This window comes from Passer montanus, unplaced genomic scaffold (genome assembly GCF_014805655.1).
Source record: "Passer montanus isolate IOZ18808 unplaced genomic scaffold, ASM1480565v1 scaffold72, whole genome shotgun sequence".
Lineage (NCBI taxonomy): Eukaryota > Metazoa > Chordata > Aves > Passeriformes > Passeridae > Passer > Passer montanus.
Window position 1 is genome coordinate 3,617,034 of NW_024372370.1, and position 18,871 is coordinate 3,635,904.

An 18,871-nucleotide genomic window follows, 5' to 3' on the forward strand; every position below is an offset into this window, starting at 1 on the left:
TATGTGTGTGTGCGTGTGTGTGCAGGTGTGTATATTGTTATATAAGTCTTTTATGAAAAAATTATCCTTTGGGATGATGCCTTGGTTATAGTTTGATTCATATCTTGGTTTTAATGAACATTAATAGATTCTTAACAACATGTTTTTAGAATTCTAATAACTGACACACACTGTAATCCAACTTGGCACTTACTCATTTTGTGTCAGAATATAAAAGGCAAACCTTGCATACTTATTGTTGTGTCATCAGACGCACAATAGCTGATTTAAAAGAGAGTTACTCATCCTACAATATGTTGACATGTCAACAGGTGCAACTGAAGGAGGTTGTGGAAGATCTACCCAACAAAATGGAGACACAGCTGGCAGAATCTGGATCTAATTTTAGTGTTGGTCAGAGACAGCTGGTGTGTCTTGCCAGAGCAGTTCTAAAAAAAAATCGTATTCTTATCATTGATGAAGCAACAGCAAATGTGGACCCAAGGTAAAAACAAAATCTGTCATATTAAAATAAGCTGGTTTCTCTCCTAATATGTTCATCTCTGCTGTAGAGATTAACTTAAATGCTTTATATTTCACGTACTTTGTATTGCTGTTTTATGTTTTTGATGATACCATCATTTTTGTCTATTCAAAACGGGGCGATTGCGCTTTGGCTGTGGAGCAGATGATATAAACTAAGCACTCAAAAGATCCCTAATTTCAGTGCATTCCATAGAGTAGGGAAATTAATATTCAAAGCTTATTTGTCCTGCAGCCATAGATTAGAAGACAAGAACGTTCTTGAAAATGCATCTCTGTAACATCAGAATAGCTAGGAAACAAGTTGAGTTCTGTTGACTTCTGGAAGAAATGTTTGTTGGAAATAAATAAATAAATAAATACAAAGTATTTAATTCATCTTGCTCCCAAAACCCCCTAAAACTAGAAAGGTGAAGAATGGCTGTAAGCAAAACCAGATACTTCTGGTTGTGAGATGCTGTCCTTTCAGATGCTGGTGTGGTAAGTTAGAGGTCAAGTAGGGGCAGGGGCAGAAGGTAAGCTGTCCTAAACACCACAGGAACTGCAAAGCAGATTTGGAGATGTTTAGGTCTCCAGGATGGACTCACTTATTCATTATTCTATCTTGTATAACTCAGGACAGCAGAACTTTCCTGAATTCATTTCTGTCTGAACTAGAGTGTACTTCTGGAAGAACATCCAACCTCAATAGCAAAAAAAATTCAATGACAACCCCTGTTAAATTGTTCCAATAGCTAAGTACCCCCACTGTTAATTTTTGAAGCATTTGAGGCGCTGGTGGAAATATTTTGGAAACAATACTGCAAACGTACTGCATCAATTAGTCTGAGCTGAATATATAGTTCCAACAAACTATGGCTTGAGGGAGAACTCAAAGTCCAAAGAGGACAATAACACAGCAAGTCCCTCAAACAGATGCATTAAGGATTTTGTATGTCATCTGGGCGTGACTCATTTTTCTAACATCTTCTTAGAGGAGAAGTGGTGCCACTGGTGAAGCTTTACAGTTCAGCTGACAGTGTATTTCTAAAACCTGTAGAGAAGTGCCTTCCCGGAGGTTCTCTTTTTTTCTTTTTTTCTTTTTTTTTTTCTTTTTTTACTCTTAGTTTATTTTTGGCTGAGCTCTGATAGATTAACTGTGATTAATCATAGGTGGGGAAATTTAATACCATCTTACTCATCCTCCCTATTTTGGCATCTCGCATGTGCGTTCTCAACTTACACTATCCATTTAATTGATCTTGATTAATGTGTGCTGCAATATATATTATAATAAGGTAAATGTTTGTTTGTATCAACTCTAGGCATAACAATACAAATAATAACTTGGAACTTCTTCTTTGAATTCAGTTTGCATTACAGTCATTATTACCTTTTCCTTAATGTGTTGGTATAACTAGAGCCAAGTATTTTTTAGCTCTGCAATCTGATAGGATGATCATCAGGAAATGCTGATGTGGGTTGCTTAACTGAGCAGTTAGGGAGGCATTTTTGGTGTGTAAGGAAAACCTCCTACTCTTCTGATGCACAACCCCCATACCTGGCACCCTTGTCTCTCACCTGGTGGCAAGCACACATCATACCGAGCACCTGAGATGGGAGACCATGGCAAGCTGCCACCAGCTCTGGAGATACTTTCCTCTTTTTTTGGTTTGTTTTTCTGGCTTTTGATCTATCTTCCTTGGCAGCCTCAACTGCTGCTGCCACCATGTCCTTTCTGCAGTTCAGCCTGTGTTGGACAACACCCTTTTCCATTTCCCACAAACCTGGAAGCAGGTGTGAGAAGGCAGGGGTTAGGGGTGGCAGGAAGAGAAGGAAGGGTGAGGTGACGTGAGGCAGTGGATGCTGTCTGGTGGGCACTGTAGCTTTCCTAGGGGACTGAGGGGACTCCCCACCACGTTTCAGCTCAGCTAGGCCATTCTTGTCTGCTACTGGGAGTGAAGGGAAGGAATTTGAAGTTCATCTTCTCCCTTCTCATGTGTTCTGGCTTGCCTGTGTACCCTCATTTTCTCCCTAGCTCCTCATAGATGCCACCTGCTCTGCATGTGGCAGAGGTGTGAGTGCTATTTGGGGGGAAGGAGGAGCTTGCCATAAAGAAGGTTGCCCTAAGTCAGACTACCTGCATGATTTATATGATGACTGACAGACATTTAATTTGATTTTATCTTCTTGGTCCATTCTCACCCTGAAGAATAGAGTCTGGTTTTAAAGCAGTTGAACTGTTCTGGAAAATTGTGTGAAATCTGGAGCAAAAGAGCTGAAAATCTTCATGTAGTTGCTTTGATGATACACAGAAACAAAACCATTAGTAACTGAGACTTTTTAAAAATACTGAATTTATTTTAGTTGTGTTAACTGGTATTTTTGCCTATAGAGAACAAAACTTCGGGTGAGCAAACCACTGCCATCTTTTTACATTGGTTGTTCACTGAGTCTAGTAAAACCAGCCATTGCACATAGTTCAGTTCATTAGCCATCTTAAACTTGTCAGGTTTAACCTTTTATTACGTCTAACTGCTATCTGTAACTCTTTCTCTTTCTGAGAAATTATCTAAGCCTCTCAGGAATTGTGTAGTGTGAAATACGCTTTCAGGACAATCCCAGGAGGACATTAGAAGATAATGACTTATCCAGTTTTCCTTTCAGCAGCTTGGTTCCTTCACATTCAGATCATATTTATTCTTCCTCTTCAGATAGTTTTCTTTGTACACAGTCAACTAATTCAGGTTACACCAGATCTTGGGTTGCTGGGAAACTTGGTGTTAGTTCCTCAACTTGTGGTGCCTGTGGGACAGCTATACCACCATTTTGTGCCTTCTTATTGTATTGTTCCTTGCAGTAGGGAGTATCGTGGTTCCCATTTTTATATAATCAGATTAGGATTGGGTTTTTGTCATCCAGCAGCCCTGGTTTTGGTATTCAGGTTGCACCTTTGGTTTTTGATGTGCCTGAAAGATGCTGGGGTTTGATCTACTGAGGTGGGTGATGAAATCACTTGGCACTTGCCTAGACACTTGCTCACTTGTGGGTAGACATCACTAAGAGTCCATTTATGCCCTGAAAAAGGGACAGAAATTATGTTTCCTTTGGTACTTTTCTGGCTCTAACTGGTATGTGGTACAGTCTCTACCCTCTGTCAGCACATAATTGTGCATACAAATGCTTTTCTTGATGTTTTCAGATTTTCTTGCTTTCCCTAGCTTCTTCCTGAGATTCTCCTGGAGGTTACTGATGGTGCTTCTGCTTGCTGTCCCAAAAACTATGCTCCAAGATCTACCATGAACCTTGGAGAGGATCTAGCCAAGTGTCAGTCAGCAGACACGTCTGCATCAGATCTTGTTCTGTGATATTTGAAGATGGAGCTATTAAGTCTGTTCCTGATTACTCTGAAGTCTCATTTTAGAACATTTGTCACGCCCACAATATGGACAGCAGTTTCTTGTTAGTGATAAGCTTGTGTTCAAGAAATACCTGTTTAAGATGATAGTTTGATATTATCTCTCTAAGAATGAGAGGCTTTTTTCTTGTAAATGTAGGAAGAGGTAGTGCTATAAAGAAGACATGTAATAAAAGGAGATAATATAAATTAATGCAGAGGACAGGGATAGTCAAAGCTATCTGAAAACAGTAGGAATAACATGAGTTACAAATAATTTTAAGCCCTTTGTAAAGTTGTTCTCAAAGTTCCTGAGCCAGCTATGATTCTCATGTTCTGTAGTAGCTTTGGAGAAAACTTCACCTTGAGCTTGACGATAAGGAAAGAAAAAGACTTCCTTTACAAAATTCTAGGGAGTGTTGAATATTGAATATTTTGTTTCTGTTTTGCTATTTCAACCATTGTACAGAACACATCCTGTTGTCTCTATAAGACTCTTCCATAGTGAGTGTTTTCATGCATGTCCCTGCTTTTTTTTTTCCCCTTTTGGAGGTAAGAGTAGTCAGGTTATTGAGGCATTGCTGAGAAGAGAGCAAACAAATACACATGCATTAACACTGGGGTGAAAGGACTGGTATAGCTGTGATGTGGAATATGATGAACAACTTCCTTTTCTTAAGGCGATAACACACAACTAAAGAGCCTGACCCTGTCCTGACTTCTCCTCCTGTTTCTTTTCCTGATTGCTTACTGGCCTTTGTTCAAAAGGAGTTGAGGAACACCTGCTTCCCACTTTGTTTTTGAGCTTCTTTTGGGAAGTAGGAGCAGAAGGACCAAGCGTCTCAGAATGTGGTCCAAAACTCAATTCTCTTATGCTATGAGAGACTTTAAATGTTTCTGTTACCAGATGAAGGTAACAGTTAGAATGCATGCAATTCTTACTTAACTGTTTATGTCTTCCTTCTCTCTGATGATTCTTCCTGTCATCAGCAAGGATCTGTCTTCTCCTTTGTCATGCTGATTGCTTCAGCTTAGCTTGTAACAGAAGCTGTGTTCATCCTGAGCATGAACTCATACTTTCTACTGTGGAAATGTAATAGTTACCTCATTCCTCTAAGTCATCCTGTTCTTCCAAAGTTGTCTGTCCACTTCTTATTGCTGGTGCCTCCTGGCATGATGGCCTCGGAACAATTCTCTTTGCATAATTCATGAAGTGATATCAGATACTCATTCTGTGCAAACAGATTCAGTGTGGAGTACTACTTCTGTCTAAAAAAATACTACTTAATCAGAGGAAGATATATTTTATGAATCTTTCATGTGTTTTATTTTATTTTCCCATTACTTCTAAAGATTTGAAGAATTCAGACTTTGCAAGCAACTGATTGTAGCCAACATGTCTGCCTAAATATTCTAGTTTATTCAGATATCTCCCTTGTCTTTTTTTAACCCCATCTGCACATTTTATTATTCTCCAGTCATCATATATGCAAAATAACAAATTCATGTTTTAATAGAAATCCTGGAAATGAGGCCCATGCCTTCAAGTGCCTGACTTCTTGCCTGGAGCTTCCTTGGTTCAACTAACGCCAGTATATTTTGAGTTCTTCGTTATCCTTCTATCTTGGAGGAAAATTTTGGGTTCTGTTCCTTTTTCTCAATTGTCTTTTGGGTTTTTTTTGAATGCTAGGGGGCAACATGTGAGTATTCCCAAGGCCTGGTGGTGGGACCCAAGGCTACCTGTGCAGTGCGGGCTGTCAGGTGCCTCTAGAGGGCATTCATCACCGGATGGCTGCCTAGTCCAGGTTCTCAGATTTGCCTTCCAGCCATGCCTCTTCCCTTTCAATGACTTAAGAGGGGACTGAAGAGATCTCCACATATAAGTCTGACTGGTGTCCTCTAAGTTAGGTGGTGTCAGTGCTTCTCTTGTACAGTTAGTTACTTCAGTAAGCTCCAGTTCCATCAGTATTGTCCATCTTTTGCCTTACGGCTCATTTACATGGCTAAAGAACATTCTAGTGTCTTAACTACCCATCAGTGTAATTTTATTTCCTTTTCACAGTTCCCAACTTTATTTGTGACAGTTTTCACTTCAGCCCTGTATGTACTTCAGTGTCTGTGCTCTAGCTTGGTTTTCATTCTTTACAAGTCTTATGTTTCCTGCTGTCCTTTTCTTAGGTGGTGGTTAATTCATACAGTAGGCTCACTCTTAACTTGGAATCTTCTATCTCTTTTCTTGGGTTGTGCATTCCAGTTAATGCTTTTGATTTACAGGGTATGCCATTTTGGTTTTTTTCAGTGTTCAAGTTATTGAGCTATTCCAGTGAGCTATTCCAACCATCTCCTCTAATTAATCTTCTTTTGCATTTGAAATCAAGAACCTTAGTTCTAGGCTGCCTTGTGTTTGTTCTTCAGATGATTTGCAATAAGAGATATTGTACTTTGACCAACTTTTCTTCACTGTTTGCATGAACTAAATCTTGAAAGAGAACAACAATTTTTTTTGGTGTAGAAATCAGTAGAACTATCTGAATCTACAGAATTTTCCCTTTTCTGTTATTGAAGGCTGAGAAATTAGTCTCCTGAAATGAAGCCTTTTGCTCTACTTAAAAGAAGAAACCCTTTCCTCATGAGGTATGAAAGGGTAAATTTTGGAGTGTGTTTCATGATATGCCTCCAAGTCATCTGGTATAACAAGAGGAAGAAGCGCTGTAATAACTTTAGAAACATATTTCCTTCTATCCAGTCATGTTTGATGAAGTCATAAAACCTGCCTGCCATTCAGTTATCCATGCAAACATCTTATTTTTGTCTGCATTGCTCTTGCTGTGTTTCAGAACAGATGAGTTCATTCAAAAGACGATCCGTGAGACCTTTGCTCACTGCACAGTGCTGACCATTGCACACCGCTTGAACACCATTATTGACAGTGATAGGATTATGGTAAGACAGTTAACTGCTTCACTTTTTTTTTCTTTCCTGAAGAATAATGTTATTGACTCTTCTTAATTTTGATCTGTAAGTGGGTAGGAGTGTAAGTCACATATTAGGCTTATCCAAGTTAACTTCATTATCCTAGCTACTGTAACTCACAACTCATAAAACTGTAGATGTAATGACTTGGAAAGAATTCTTGCTTTCTCTGACCTTGTGCTTTCCATCCTGCAAGACATGGACCCACTGCAGGTGAGGTGCAGCAGGGGACCTGAGCAAATTAGCTCAGCCAGTACTGGGAGCCTGTGAAGTCACACCTGTGAGTTCTGGACAGTCAGCTGGGTTCAGGCAGGTGTATTAATGCAGCCTCAGTGGGCTGAGGGAGGCAGGGCAGTAGTTGGTGTGGGCTGTGTGAGGAGGAGGTGGTGGTGGAGGTTCTGGGGCAGGATTCATGGAGGCAAGGAAACAGCAGCTGCCCTGGGGCAGAGGTAGTGATGGGAGAAGTAGGACTAGACTGGTGAGGTAATGAATATGGCCAGCTTTCCAAAGCAAGGTTCAAACAGAGAAGACAGACCAGGACCAAAGCATCACCCTCTGCCATCTTTGTTCCCAAGAGAGGAATGTTACACTGTATCTGCCACCTTGTCTGCCCCACAGTGCATTGCACATGCATAGAAATTAGGAAACTCTTGCTGATTATTTTCATAAAGGCAGTGGTGTTCCCTGGGCTCTCAGGAAATCCACCTGGTTTGTGTCCTTGACATAACGTGCAGCCTGCAATTTTACAATTTCCTGCAATAAGAACACGAGCTCTTTACAAACATCATCTTCACAGCTGGTTAATAAAGTAACTGGCATAGAGGGCAAACTGTGTTTGGGGAACTTAGATGGGTGGAACTCAAATTTAACTGGACTTCAAGCAGAAATTAACCTTCACCTCTGAGGTATTCACCAATACCTCTCAGCTTCTGTCTTATGAAAGTGAAACATAATTGTTTCCTTTTTTTTTTTTTTTTAACAAATCTCTGATTGAGTAGAGTGGTTGCCTGAAGTACACAAAATAAAACAATTCCATCTGCTGAGGTGAGTGGTGTTCTGAGGAATAGAATAGATTGTGAGCTCAGTGATTATAGTTTACTTACAAAGAGAGAAACCAGCAGAACTGCCATAAGTAGTCATGTAATTGCAAGCATTTAACGTATAATAAATAAATATTTTCTTCTCTGGTGAATACCTCCCCACAGGTCTAATGGATATGTTGGTGTTTTCTACAACTGAAATGAACAAAAGATTTGTGAGGAAACAACTGTGACCTAATTAATAGCTGTGTGTGTTTGTTAGCTGTCCAAAGGGATTTCTGTGGGTTTTGGTTCATTAACTACCATTAACATGTTAGGCACAGAATGCTCTCTCCACAAAGATGTTTTCCTAGTTTACCTTTAATGTCATGAAGTTGCAGTGAAAATGAAGTGTTATATTCCCTTTTTATGCCAAAAATTTTTGGAGCAAAGCATAAAAATCACCCTTTTGTCCAAACTACTCAGGATAATTGCCAACTACATAGCTACTCTATTGCATTTTAAGTGTCCATGCATTATTCTTGCCCTTATGTTGTTTTAGTTTCATCACTGTTAAGATTTCTAGTTTCCTAATTGTCTAATAGTCGTTAATGCTTTTTGCCTCTTTACAGTATTAAGATAGAGATTTGCAAGATGTGTCTGTGAGTCTGCAGTCAGTAGTAACTTCAAAATATTTTTCGTCTTTTTGCATTGCTCCATTTTGATCTTACAGATTTCTGTAAACTAGGGGAGGGAGGAGGGTGAGAAGCCTGATTTAAAAAAAAGGAGAAAACTGACATGTAACTTCGTAACAATCCTGTTTTCTTGACATCCTTACTCAGTTATTGATTCTGTTTAGGGGCAAATCGGAATCACGATCTCATATTTAGAATTGTCAGAGTTATGGCAGGTGTGCTTCTGTTACACTTAATTACTTGGTGTACTCGGGCATTTAACTCCTAGTAGGAATAAAACAGAATTTTGGAAGAAAAACATGTTAAAAATGCCAAGAATAAGAATATTCCTCTAGAAGACTAACTATTCATTAATAAGGGCTATTAATAAAATCAGCATTCATGCAAAATTAATTATTTACTTCAATATCACAAAAAATTAGAAGACTTAGCTAAGGAAAGCTTTTAGTGTGTTCTGTAATTTGCTTGGTCAGTGGTATGTTTTAGTAATTCACAAATTTAACTTGATGCAGATTCTTTTTCAAGAGGCAGAAATGCACAAAGAAAGTACCTGGTATTATTAAAAATCCTGGTTTTGTTTCTCTTTTAATTGAGACCTCTAGGTGCAATAATGTCTTATTTATAAGCCATCCCAAGTCTGTGTTGTTTGTCTGTGATACATTTTTTTAGAAAGTGAAGGAAGAACAAAGATAGAACCTGGCAGTCAAAATAGTAACAATTGTCTTTTGACAAATAATGAATAATTTATTTTTCCAACAAATTTTGGACAAATTTGTTCAGCTCTCTTAAATCAATCACGAGTGTTCAAGCCCACTCCTGAACAAGTGGACATCACCTGGGCTTTCCTCCTTTCCCATTGAGTCAGATTGAAAGGAACCTCCTGCTCTAAGGAGGGTCACCACTACTTTCACATCAGGTTTCTCAGGATGTTTTCCATTTGAGTCTTGAAAAGTTTGAGAAATGGAGATTCCACAGTCTCTGGGCTACCTGCTCCAATGCTTAATTACCTTAGTCGTTAAATCTTTTTTCTCCTTATATTCCAGTGAAAACCTTTCTTCCTTTTATGGCAATTGTTTCTTGTTTTCCCACTGTGTATCTCACTAAAGAGCCTTCTGTCTTCTCAGTAACTTCTCTGTTTTATGGGTGGGTTGCTGTTAAGTCCCCTGGAGCCATCAGTTCTCCAGCATGAACTCGCCTTGCTCCATCAGCCTCTCCTCATAGGTGTTCCAGTTCACTGACCACCCTGGTAACCCTATTCCAAGCTTTCTCAAATTTACCTTGCTTTTTTGTGTACTGGGGGGTCAAAACTGGTCGTCATGTCTTGAGAGTCTTGGCTGCAGTCTCCAGCTTGGCATTGTCCATGAGTTTTTGATGTAATTCCATTTGATTACTGGTTAAAGCAGAACTTTCCAAAAAGAAACTGTTCGCCTTTAGGGTTAATCTAGACATTTAAAAAAAAATTAGAACAGAAAATAATTTTAAGAAAGTCATGAGAAAATGTCAAGTTGGATGAGTATGGAAATAGGAACTGAACGTGAACTGTTGCATGTCTGCTCACACCCGTCGTAATAACCGGTTCTATTTTAGAAGAGAAGAAAAGCCTACTCAGGGAGGGAAAAAAGGAAGAACAGAATATATTTTATACAACTGTAGACAAATCTGGCCCCAGGAGTTGTTTTAATTCTCGTTTGTTCCATTCCCAAAACCATACCTCTGCTTTCATAATCCAGGTCACGCCTTAAGAGTATTTCCATTATATCTGTCTTGGTGATAAACACATTTTATCAGAACTTCAAACGCTTGAAATCATTGAGGGAAGAGCTGTATTGTGTAACGTGATACTCTCTAACCCAATCGCCTCAATGAGTAATACTACATTGCACTTGCATAGGACCTTTCATCTGGAAATTGTAACGCTCTTTATAAACATTAATTAATTAAACTTCAAACACCTGGGTGAGATAGGGAAGTATCCATACAATCTTTGGAACCAAAGTTGGAAAGACTTGTTAAGTCAGCCCATCAAATAATACTACCATAAAATTATAATCCAGCGGTTTTCAAGCTCCTTTTTTTTTTTCTCTCTGTGTTCCTCCAGCATCTAATAGGACACTTTCTCATTCCTTTTCCTTCATTACAGAAGCTAAGTTGCAACTCTTCCCATCAGGTGCTAGCAGTACCCCTTTTCTCTCTCTTTGGCACAGGTAGGCACTGCTGCCTGGGTGGGAGAAGGGGGAGGGTAGGATGAAAGCTGCAGTTACCCCTTCTGTAATGGCAAATGCTGGCAGAAGCTCAGCTCAGGCTTGCTTCATTGGTCCCTCATTCCTTGTAGCTTCCCCACCACCTCAACAGCTGATTCCCTGTTCTGTCCTCACCATAGAGGGCAAAGGCCTTTTATGTAAACTACATCTGAAACTTGTGGCAGCCAGTGGGCACAACTCCCAAGAGTATCCCAGGGGTATCTTATAAAATCCCTGTCACCCCTTTCTCTGCTCCTCTCTGCTTCCTTCTCCAGGTTGAGAAATGCTTTTTAGTAACTCTGTTTTTACAGAGGGGAAAAAAAAAAGCATGCAGGAATTGAGGCTCACCCAGGGGCGTAGTGGTTCAGTAGCAAATAAAGTATATGCATCTGGCAAGAACCTGATGGAGTTGTTTGCTGTATATACAATGCTGTGGCCTCTCCAGAGGAAAGCCACAGAGTCAAAACTTGTGCACTTTTCAATGACAAGGATGTTTCTCCAGAGAGTTTTCATATCAGTGCAATACTTCTTTGAAATGGAAACTCTTTATGCAAGCAGAACTTGATCTAGTAATTAAAAACTGTCATTCAAATAGGAAGTTTTTGATGAGAGAATCATGGGAAGAGATTTGATTTATTTATGGGAAAACCTGTTGTGGTTACATTCTGAAATGACTAATATTCAGGATAACAATACAATGCACTTCACAGCCAGACCTGCGTTGTTTTTTTTTTGGTCAATAGAAAATGACTTCCCACGTCTTTCCGGTACGCCTCCCTCATTCATTATTCTCATTTTTCTGATGTTGTGTTTGCCATGGAGGAACATCTGGTCCTCACAAATCAGGAACCATGTTTCCTGTGCTGTAGATTTCTAACTTCAGCAGAGCAATCAGTCCACCAAGAGTAAGTATAAACATCTTGGAATCAAAGAGAGAGAGAGATCCAGGCAGCATGGTGTGTGGTGAAAAGGCCGTCACTTACAGCTGTATAGAAAATGCTGTGCAGCAGGAAATCAAAGAGAGAGAGAGAGATCCGGGCGGCGTGGTGTGTGGTGGTGAAAGGCTGTCACCTACAGCTGTATAGAAAATGCTGTGCAGCAGGCAAGGTCTGAGCGCTTGTCTCTCTCTGGAGTTCCAATTTCTGACCCAGTATTGCACATTAATATCCTTGATCCGTCCAGGGGGAGATGAGACAGTGGTGATAGATATTTAAGTGAATATAGTGGTGATGGCCATACTGCCCTTCCTTACCATGCGGATGACAGCATTCTTCCAGGAAGTGCAAAAATCTGTGCTCTGTCTGAAGAGGTCTGGATGCAATGCTCCCCATTCCCAGAAAAATGTCATGTCCTCTGTGTACCCAGGGTAACCGGGTTAAGCCCTTCCTTATGAAGAATTGCATTGCCAGAAGTGCAAGAGTCATCAAAGGACAGCAAAAGGGAGTCTAAATCTGCAACCCAGTGAGAGATAGAGCTCTTACAGCAGTGGGGAAGCCCCATCTGTGCTACTGATACCTTCATGTGAGCTTTCACTGCAGCGGCCCCGCTTCAGATGGAGATGTGGAGAACTCAGGGAAGTAGTGGTGGTACACTTTAATTAGTAATACCGAGTTAGTCAGAAAAGCTATGGTCTGCTGACTCTTCTTTAGGTGGCTTTATTTTGCACTTATTTAAATATCACTGCTGGAAAATGAATGTGTTTTACAGCAAATCTCAACATTCTGTTTAGGGTGTATTATGTTAAGTCACCAGACACAGAATGTACAATCCTGGTTGTAGAACAGTTCTTTTTGAAAGCTGTGTCCCATCATTGGTGTGACTCTGGTCTTCAGTGTGTCCGTGTCAGAGTGTTTCCTTGCTGGAAAGCTGCCCACTGTCAGACACTGGCCATCAAGTGCTTGGGATGTCTAAGAGAGGTCAGTTGATGAGACCATAAATATTCCTGGAGCCTGGGGTGATAAATTATGAAAATTTTTGAAAATAAGAATTTTATTACTTCCTTCAAAATTCTAAAGCAGGACAACTGGATGTGTATAAAATGCGTATTTTTTTCTCATTCTGTAACAGAAAAGTGGAAGCAGATTTGACCTTCTATGAGCCCAGTATCTGGAGTGTGGTTTAATATTATTGGATATTATGCTTGTGCTATTGAAGTCTATTCTGTTAAAGAATGTAAAAGGACCTTAATGGATTATAGTAGCTAGAATGGATGCCAAATTTTGCAACTAAGCATCTAATTCTTCATAAAAACCTTAAAGTACATTGTAGGTCTGAATCCAGTAATCTGCAGTAAAATTGTTAAATTCATACTGGCGCACCTGCTGTCATTATTCAGAAGGAACAAACACTAATAAAGCTCCTTTTTTGACTCAGCCTCTGTCTTGAAAATATGGACTAAAGAATATTAGAACTAAATTCATTCTTGTTTTTATTCAGCCTAATAAAGATTCCCACTGAGTTCTGGGACCAAAGTCTCTTGAATAAGGAAATGTGAAGACAAGAATATGAAGGGTACTCATAGAAGGGGACCTGCATGGAGAGCAGAGGGCCTGGAAACCTTTCTTTTGTTAACTCAAGACTTCCAGAGTTTCTGTAAGAGCTAAGAATTCAGCAAATAATTTTTCAGAAATGGTCAGTTTTGATTGTGAATAAAGGCAGTTTCCAGTCTTCCTAGATCTTCTGAAACTGGGTTGTTGTTTACCAAACCAGAAGAGAAAATAAAATTCTTCCATTTTCTTTCTTGGAATTTATTGAATTCCACAAATACTAGCAGTGAAGACAATTACTTTCAAAGCTGAGTAATATATACATCTTTACCATTAAGAGAAGATTCTGGTGTTTAGGCCAGGTTTTGCATAAGATACTGAACCTATGTGCCATGGTCCTGTACCAGAGTGGGTCTTGTCAGCTGAAATGGAGTGTCAATGGTAGTTGTGAATGTCACACCTGGCCTATCTTAAAAGCTGCTCCCATTTCAAGAGGGCTGCCCAACAAGATTTTTCTTTTGCCTAAATAAAACAAGTAATTATTGAGGCAATACTTCAGCTGGAAGCATTCAAACAAAGAATTTGAATTTGAATTTCTGCAGGAAGTGAAGCCAATGTTTGATGAACTTTGATCTCTCATTCTGTCAGGCACTTGTGTGTGAAGGTGTTTCCATCAGTATAAGAACAGGATGGTTGTATCATATTTCTTTAAAGACAATGGTATGGAATCTAGACTGTACTAAAAATACTAACACATCTTTAGAGAATGATTTTTCTTGCTTAGAAATACTGTATTATTGTTTAAAAGCAGATTAGCATAGGTCATGCTGGTGGCTGGTGCCCTGAGCAGAGAGTTTCTGATAAGGTGAAACTCTCTTCATGGCAGCTGAGCCACAAGTTCATTGTCATCAGAAACTGATAAAACCAGGAGACATGCTCAGTCATCTGCAACAATATTCCTTAACCTCTTGAAGAGTATAATATCCTGGTAGCTTATCTACCTTTCTAAGACCCTCAAAAGCCTTATTAAAGAGTGTGATTTTTTGAACTGAAATATATCTCATATCACTTCAGGGCCACATTTGAGCCATTCTGCAATCCCAGTTGAGAAATGTGGCTTTGCAGTGATGGAAGCAGTCATTACTGATTGACCAAGGGGAGTTTTGTCAGCACATACAGGTTTTTGTCAGCTGCTGGTAAGAACTGGCAGGAGGCCCCTTCATACTCTCTGAAACAAGGGTTGGACTTACACTGTTGTATCAGATGTTTGGAGGTGAGGAAGCTCTGCCATACCAGAGACATCTGCAGTGTGTGGTTAACAGAGTTCTTCAACGAGAGACAGAAGGAATTCCTATCAGGGGATCATCACTAGAATAAGTCTCATTACTGCCTATGTCGTTGGTATTTTTCCCCATGACATTCCATCCAGCTTGCAGCGCAACTCCATCAGCTGGAGGAAAAGAAGGTAGGTTTTTTTTAATCTCTGCAAAGAGCCTAAAGAAAACCTGTGTGAGCCAATTTACCAGGCAGTGCTGCTTGCTCAATTCCCCCTAAGTTGCAGCCAAAGAAAATTTTCAGTTTAAAGAAACCCACTTTTTCTGATTACAGAACAAGATGTCTAAACTTGCCTTTTCTGTGAAGCAGGGGATAAGGGGGTACTTGTCAAATCCCAGTGACCAGTGGCAAGTCTGGCATTGTTACAGCAAAGTTAAACTCTGCTGAGGTGAGCTATTTGGAAAATGTGAAAATAGTAATTCACATTATAAGAAGGTGAATTCCCAGCTTTGCTCTGCTCTGTTCATGTACATGATACATGAAATATACATTATTTGACACCAAATTTGTCTGGAGTTACTGGTATAATAATTTGTGTAGGAGCTCTGAAGGAGCATGGGGAATGTTTTGAATTAACCTGAAGGCTTAAGAAAAATCAAAACAAAAAATCCAAGAAATTACCAACCAAAGCTCCACCACCAAAAATTAAAAAAAAAAAAGAGAGAGAGGAAACTTCCAAAATAAAAGAAAAAACCTTTTAAATGGCTTCTGAGTGATATTTACAGCCTTCTGAATGTGCTTCAATGTTCACAAACAAGTTTAGATAGGTTGATATTTATAAATGATTCCTCAGAGAAGTATGTGCATGTTTCTGATCTGTTTTGACAAACCATGATGAGGCAGAAGAGACAGAACATGCTTGCATCTGAACTTAATGCCAACTGGAGTACAGGCTGTTGACTCTTTCCCACAAAGCTATGTATTGTCTTGGGTGAATATATTTCTTATAATATGATGTAACCAGAAGCATCTCCTGAATATTCTTCTCTTCCCAGGACTTTATTGAAGATCATCTTGATGTATGCTCTCTGAGGAAAACATTGTTCAAAGTTGTACTCCTAGCAGAGTTTTGAACTTTAATAATTATTTTTTTGTTTGGTGATGTCTTCTCCAAGTCTAAATTAAATCAGATGTATTCCCAAGGAGATAATTTCCCTGAATTATTTTCCTTTTGAATAGGAAATAAAAACATTTATGATCAACTCTTAAATGTCCCATTTCCCCTCTAGCTTAATGGTGAATATGAACGTGAATAAGAATACTAGTCATTCCTCAATAATAATTGAAATAAATTCCCATGCCCCCCTCCTCTGTTGCTGAACACTTCCAACCTTGGATTGTTTTTTTTTCTCAGAATGTTTTATAACTATTGTTCTCTTGGTTTGTCTGCTTTTGTTGCTGAAAGTTAGAAAACACAGGATTTAGAACTTTGGGTTTTGTGTCTAAGGATAGCTGTAAGTACATGGTGTTTGTTACAGTGTTTTAGAAGGCCCTTGTTCTTTCTCTCTCTGTGGCCAATGACACTTCTGTTACATATATTAATCTGCAAAAAAGATTGTAAAATTCACTTACAAAATGAGAGTTGGCTTCTTCAAAGTCGTGTGCAACAGAACCATATAGATTATTTGAAGAATCATCAAGGAGAAAAGGTGTTCTCCTGGCTCTGCTGCCTAGGTTTCTGCTGGAAACTCAACTATCTTGGCATAGTATCCTCATTCATTGTTCTGTTTTTCTCTTTTTGTGGTGAAATGGATTTCCTGACTCCTTTTTCACCATTTTATGTTTTACTTTTTGTCTTCCTTCCCCAGCTTTTTTGTCTTGGTTAATCCATTAAATTATGAAGCTATGGGATGAAAATACTGCAAAGCTTGGGGGTTTAGGGAGGGACCTAGGCAAAGTGGGGATAGAGCCCCTGGTAGGTTATAGCTGAGGCAAAATGTAGTGCTCAAATCTTACCCAAATTTAGTTCAGCAACATTTTTGTGGCTTAGGCAAATACTCCTGTGCTAGTTAGAGTTAACATAAACACATTTAAATGGCTAATAATCTTCTCATGTTTGATATTGCAGGTCAAGATCAAACACTTCTTTTCTGTTTCTCTGTCCTTCCCTGTCATATTTTAATCATCCCCTTTCTGTGTTATTCTGTGCCCCAAAATTCAAACAAAGTGACGTTCAAAACTATGTTGTCTTCTACCAATATGGTTCCTAACCTTCTGGAAAGATCACAATTCAGATGGGCAGTCACTGCCCCAGACTATTCAACCAGGATGAAACATGAAGTGAAATAGAATTAGATGGCATGGGAGGATATTACTCACGAATCATACATTATTTGAGCCCTGTTTGAACTTAATATGTCTCTCTATTGCTACTTGAGTAATGCTAATTTGGATAGCTATAAGTGAAGATGTTTTCACCATTCTCAGGGAGGTGAGCAAATTCCATTGAACTGCAATTTTCCTGCATGTTTTCTTTTGTATGATTGCCAGCAGCCAATTTTGTAAATTTTGTACTGTTGGAATTACTCTTTCATATGAGAAAATCCTGTTGAAGTCATAAAGGTGGTACTACAAAGGCAAGAACAGTGCAGGCAAGGTAAAAGAAGCTGCCAGTGCAAGAGGGTGGAGAATCTGGCCCTGGTTTACATATGACCACTTTGGGTTTATATAACTCTTGTGTTTGTTTTTGTTTCACTCTTGGCTGTCTAAGTATTTCACAGGCAGTTAGCTCCCACAGAAGTCTTTATTTCATGTATTTTACAAAGAGTCAGAGCGAGGAGCTGAAAAGTTGAGTGATTTGCACAAAACCCCTCTCTCGATATCTGCACTGCAGTCTGCGATGAAATTCAGGTCTGATTCAGAGTCAAGTGCTCCTGTGTGTGTCCTCCACAATCTCCCTGCCGATCTGATTTTGCCAGCTACAAGCTTCTCTGGCTCTTCTGTATCAAGTTCCACTGGTACAACTGCCTTGGGACGCATCTGGGTTCGATTCTCTTGTATTGTGCAGTGATAAGCGTTGCAAGTTGATCGGCAAATATGTGGCTGGTAAACACCAGATTCCACCTTTCCTGAATGATTAGCTGGCTTTTTGAAGTCCTAATGATTTTAATTTGGCTTGGAGTCAGTGAGTAAGAGTATGCAAAGCCTTAGCCAAAGTACCTATTTATTTATGTAAATCTTATCAGCACACATTTCTTCAAAGAAGAGTACCTATCTCTTTGTCTAAGTGCTTTTTAATAAATATATAAATATATATATGTATAACTATCAAGTAAACCAGCTTAAATTTTCTTCATTGTCTCATGGATGACAACACTTAGTAGAAAGTGGTTTTCCTTAGTGAACAGGGTTTATAGTGTTCTGACTTGTAAGAATTATATTGTCTATTCAGTTTCATTCTTCGTTTTTCATTTCAGATTTTTTTCTTAAAAGTAACAGAGCTTATTTTTCTGTGGCTGTTCTGTCTATCTTTAAAACACAAGTTTGTTTTATTCCCAAAGAAAGGCTATAAGTAGGTTAATGATTTGTTTAAAATGTGGATGGAGTTTCTCTGGACAGAAATTGCTCCCTCAATCCGTTCATCTTCTGGACTTGACTGATTAAAACTTTCCAAGGAAGAATATTTTTTTCCCTTTCCCCACGTTCTCTGGAGGGGAAAGATTGTCTGTGTTTGTGGTTGTTTCAGATATTGGCAAAATTAATATTGAAATTGCAATACTGCAGTAATATCTTTTTTTTAAACCCTTTACTTGTCTATTGGAGTTCTTTACTATTAAGAGACACATTTAATGAAGATGCTTTTTGTTTCCTTTCTTAAGGAATGTTTGCATAATCTAGTGCTATGCAGAGAAAACTCTACTTACAGGTGACAGAGATGCTCTATGCTGTGGCACCCTGATTTAAATGTTGAATTGTAGACAATAATTTATTGCATTTTTAAGGAAGCTGTCCTTACCTATGGCATACAATGGCTTTAAAGAGATTGTGATAAAAATTATATTTATAATCAATCACTAAATATTCAGAGTAAATAGGATAGGATTAAGCACATTGAAAAGTCAGCTTGTGAGTAAGTACAGTAGGTGAAATACTGCATGTATTAAATGACTGTAGGTTGTGCTGTGCAATATTACTAATATTTAAGATTTTTCTATGAGCACTTTCTTCAGCTGCAATTCTAAACCATACTAGAAATCACTTGCAAAGGAAATTCATAATATAGGCT

At 38.9% G+C, this 18,871-nt stretch overlaps 1 protein-coding gene across 2 annotated transcripts in view; it reads left to right on the forward strand.

The window, feature by feature from the left end:
• ABCC4 (ATP binding cassette subfamily C member 4) overlaps positions 1–18,871 on the forward strand; it is a 141,498-nt gene that overhangs the window by 111,167 nt on the left and 11,460 nt on the right. Inside the window, exons 28-29 of one of the 2 annotated variants that reach the window (XM_039730451.1) lie at positions 312–484; positions 6,736–6,841. In XM_039730451.1, coding sequence (XP_039586385.1) covers positions 312–484; positions 6,736–6,841 — 279 coding nt within the window. The remainder of the gene's footprint in view (positions 1–311; positions 485–6,735; positions 6,842–18,871) is intronic. The other variant, XM_039730452.1, reaches the window with a different exon arrangement.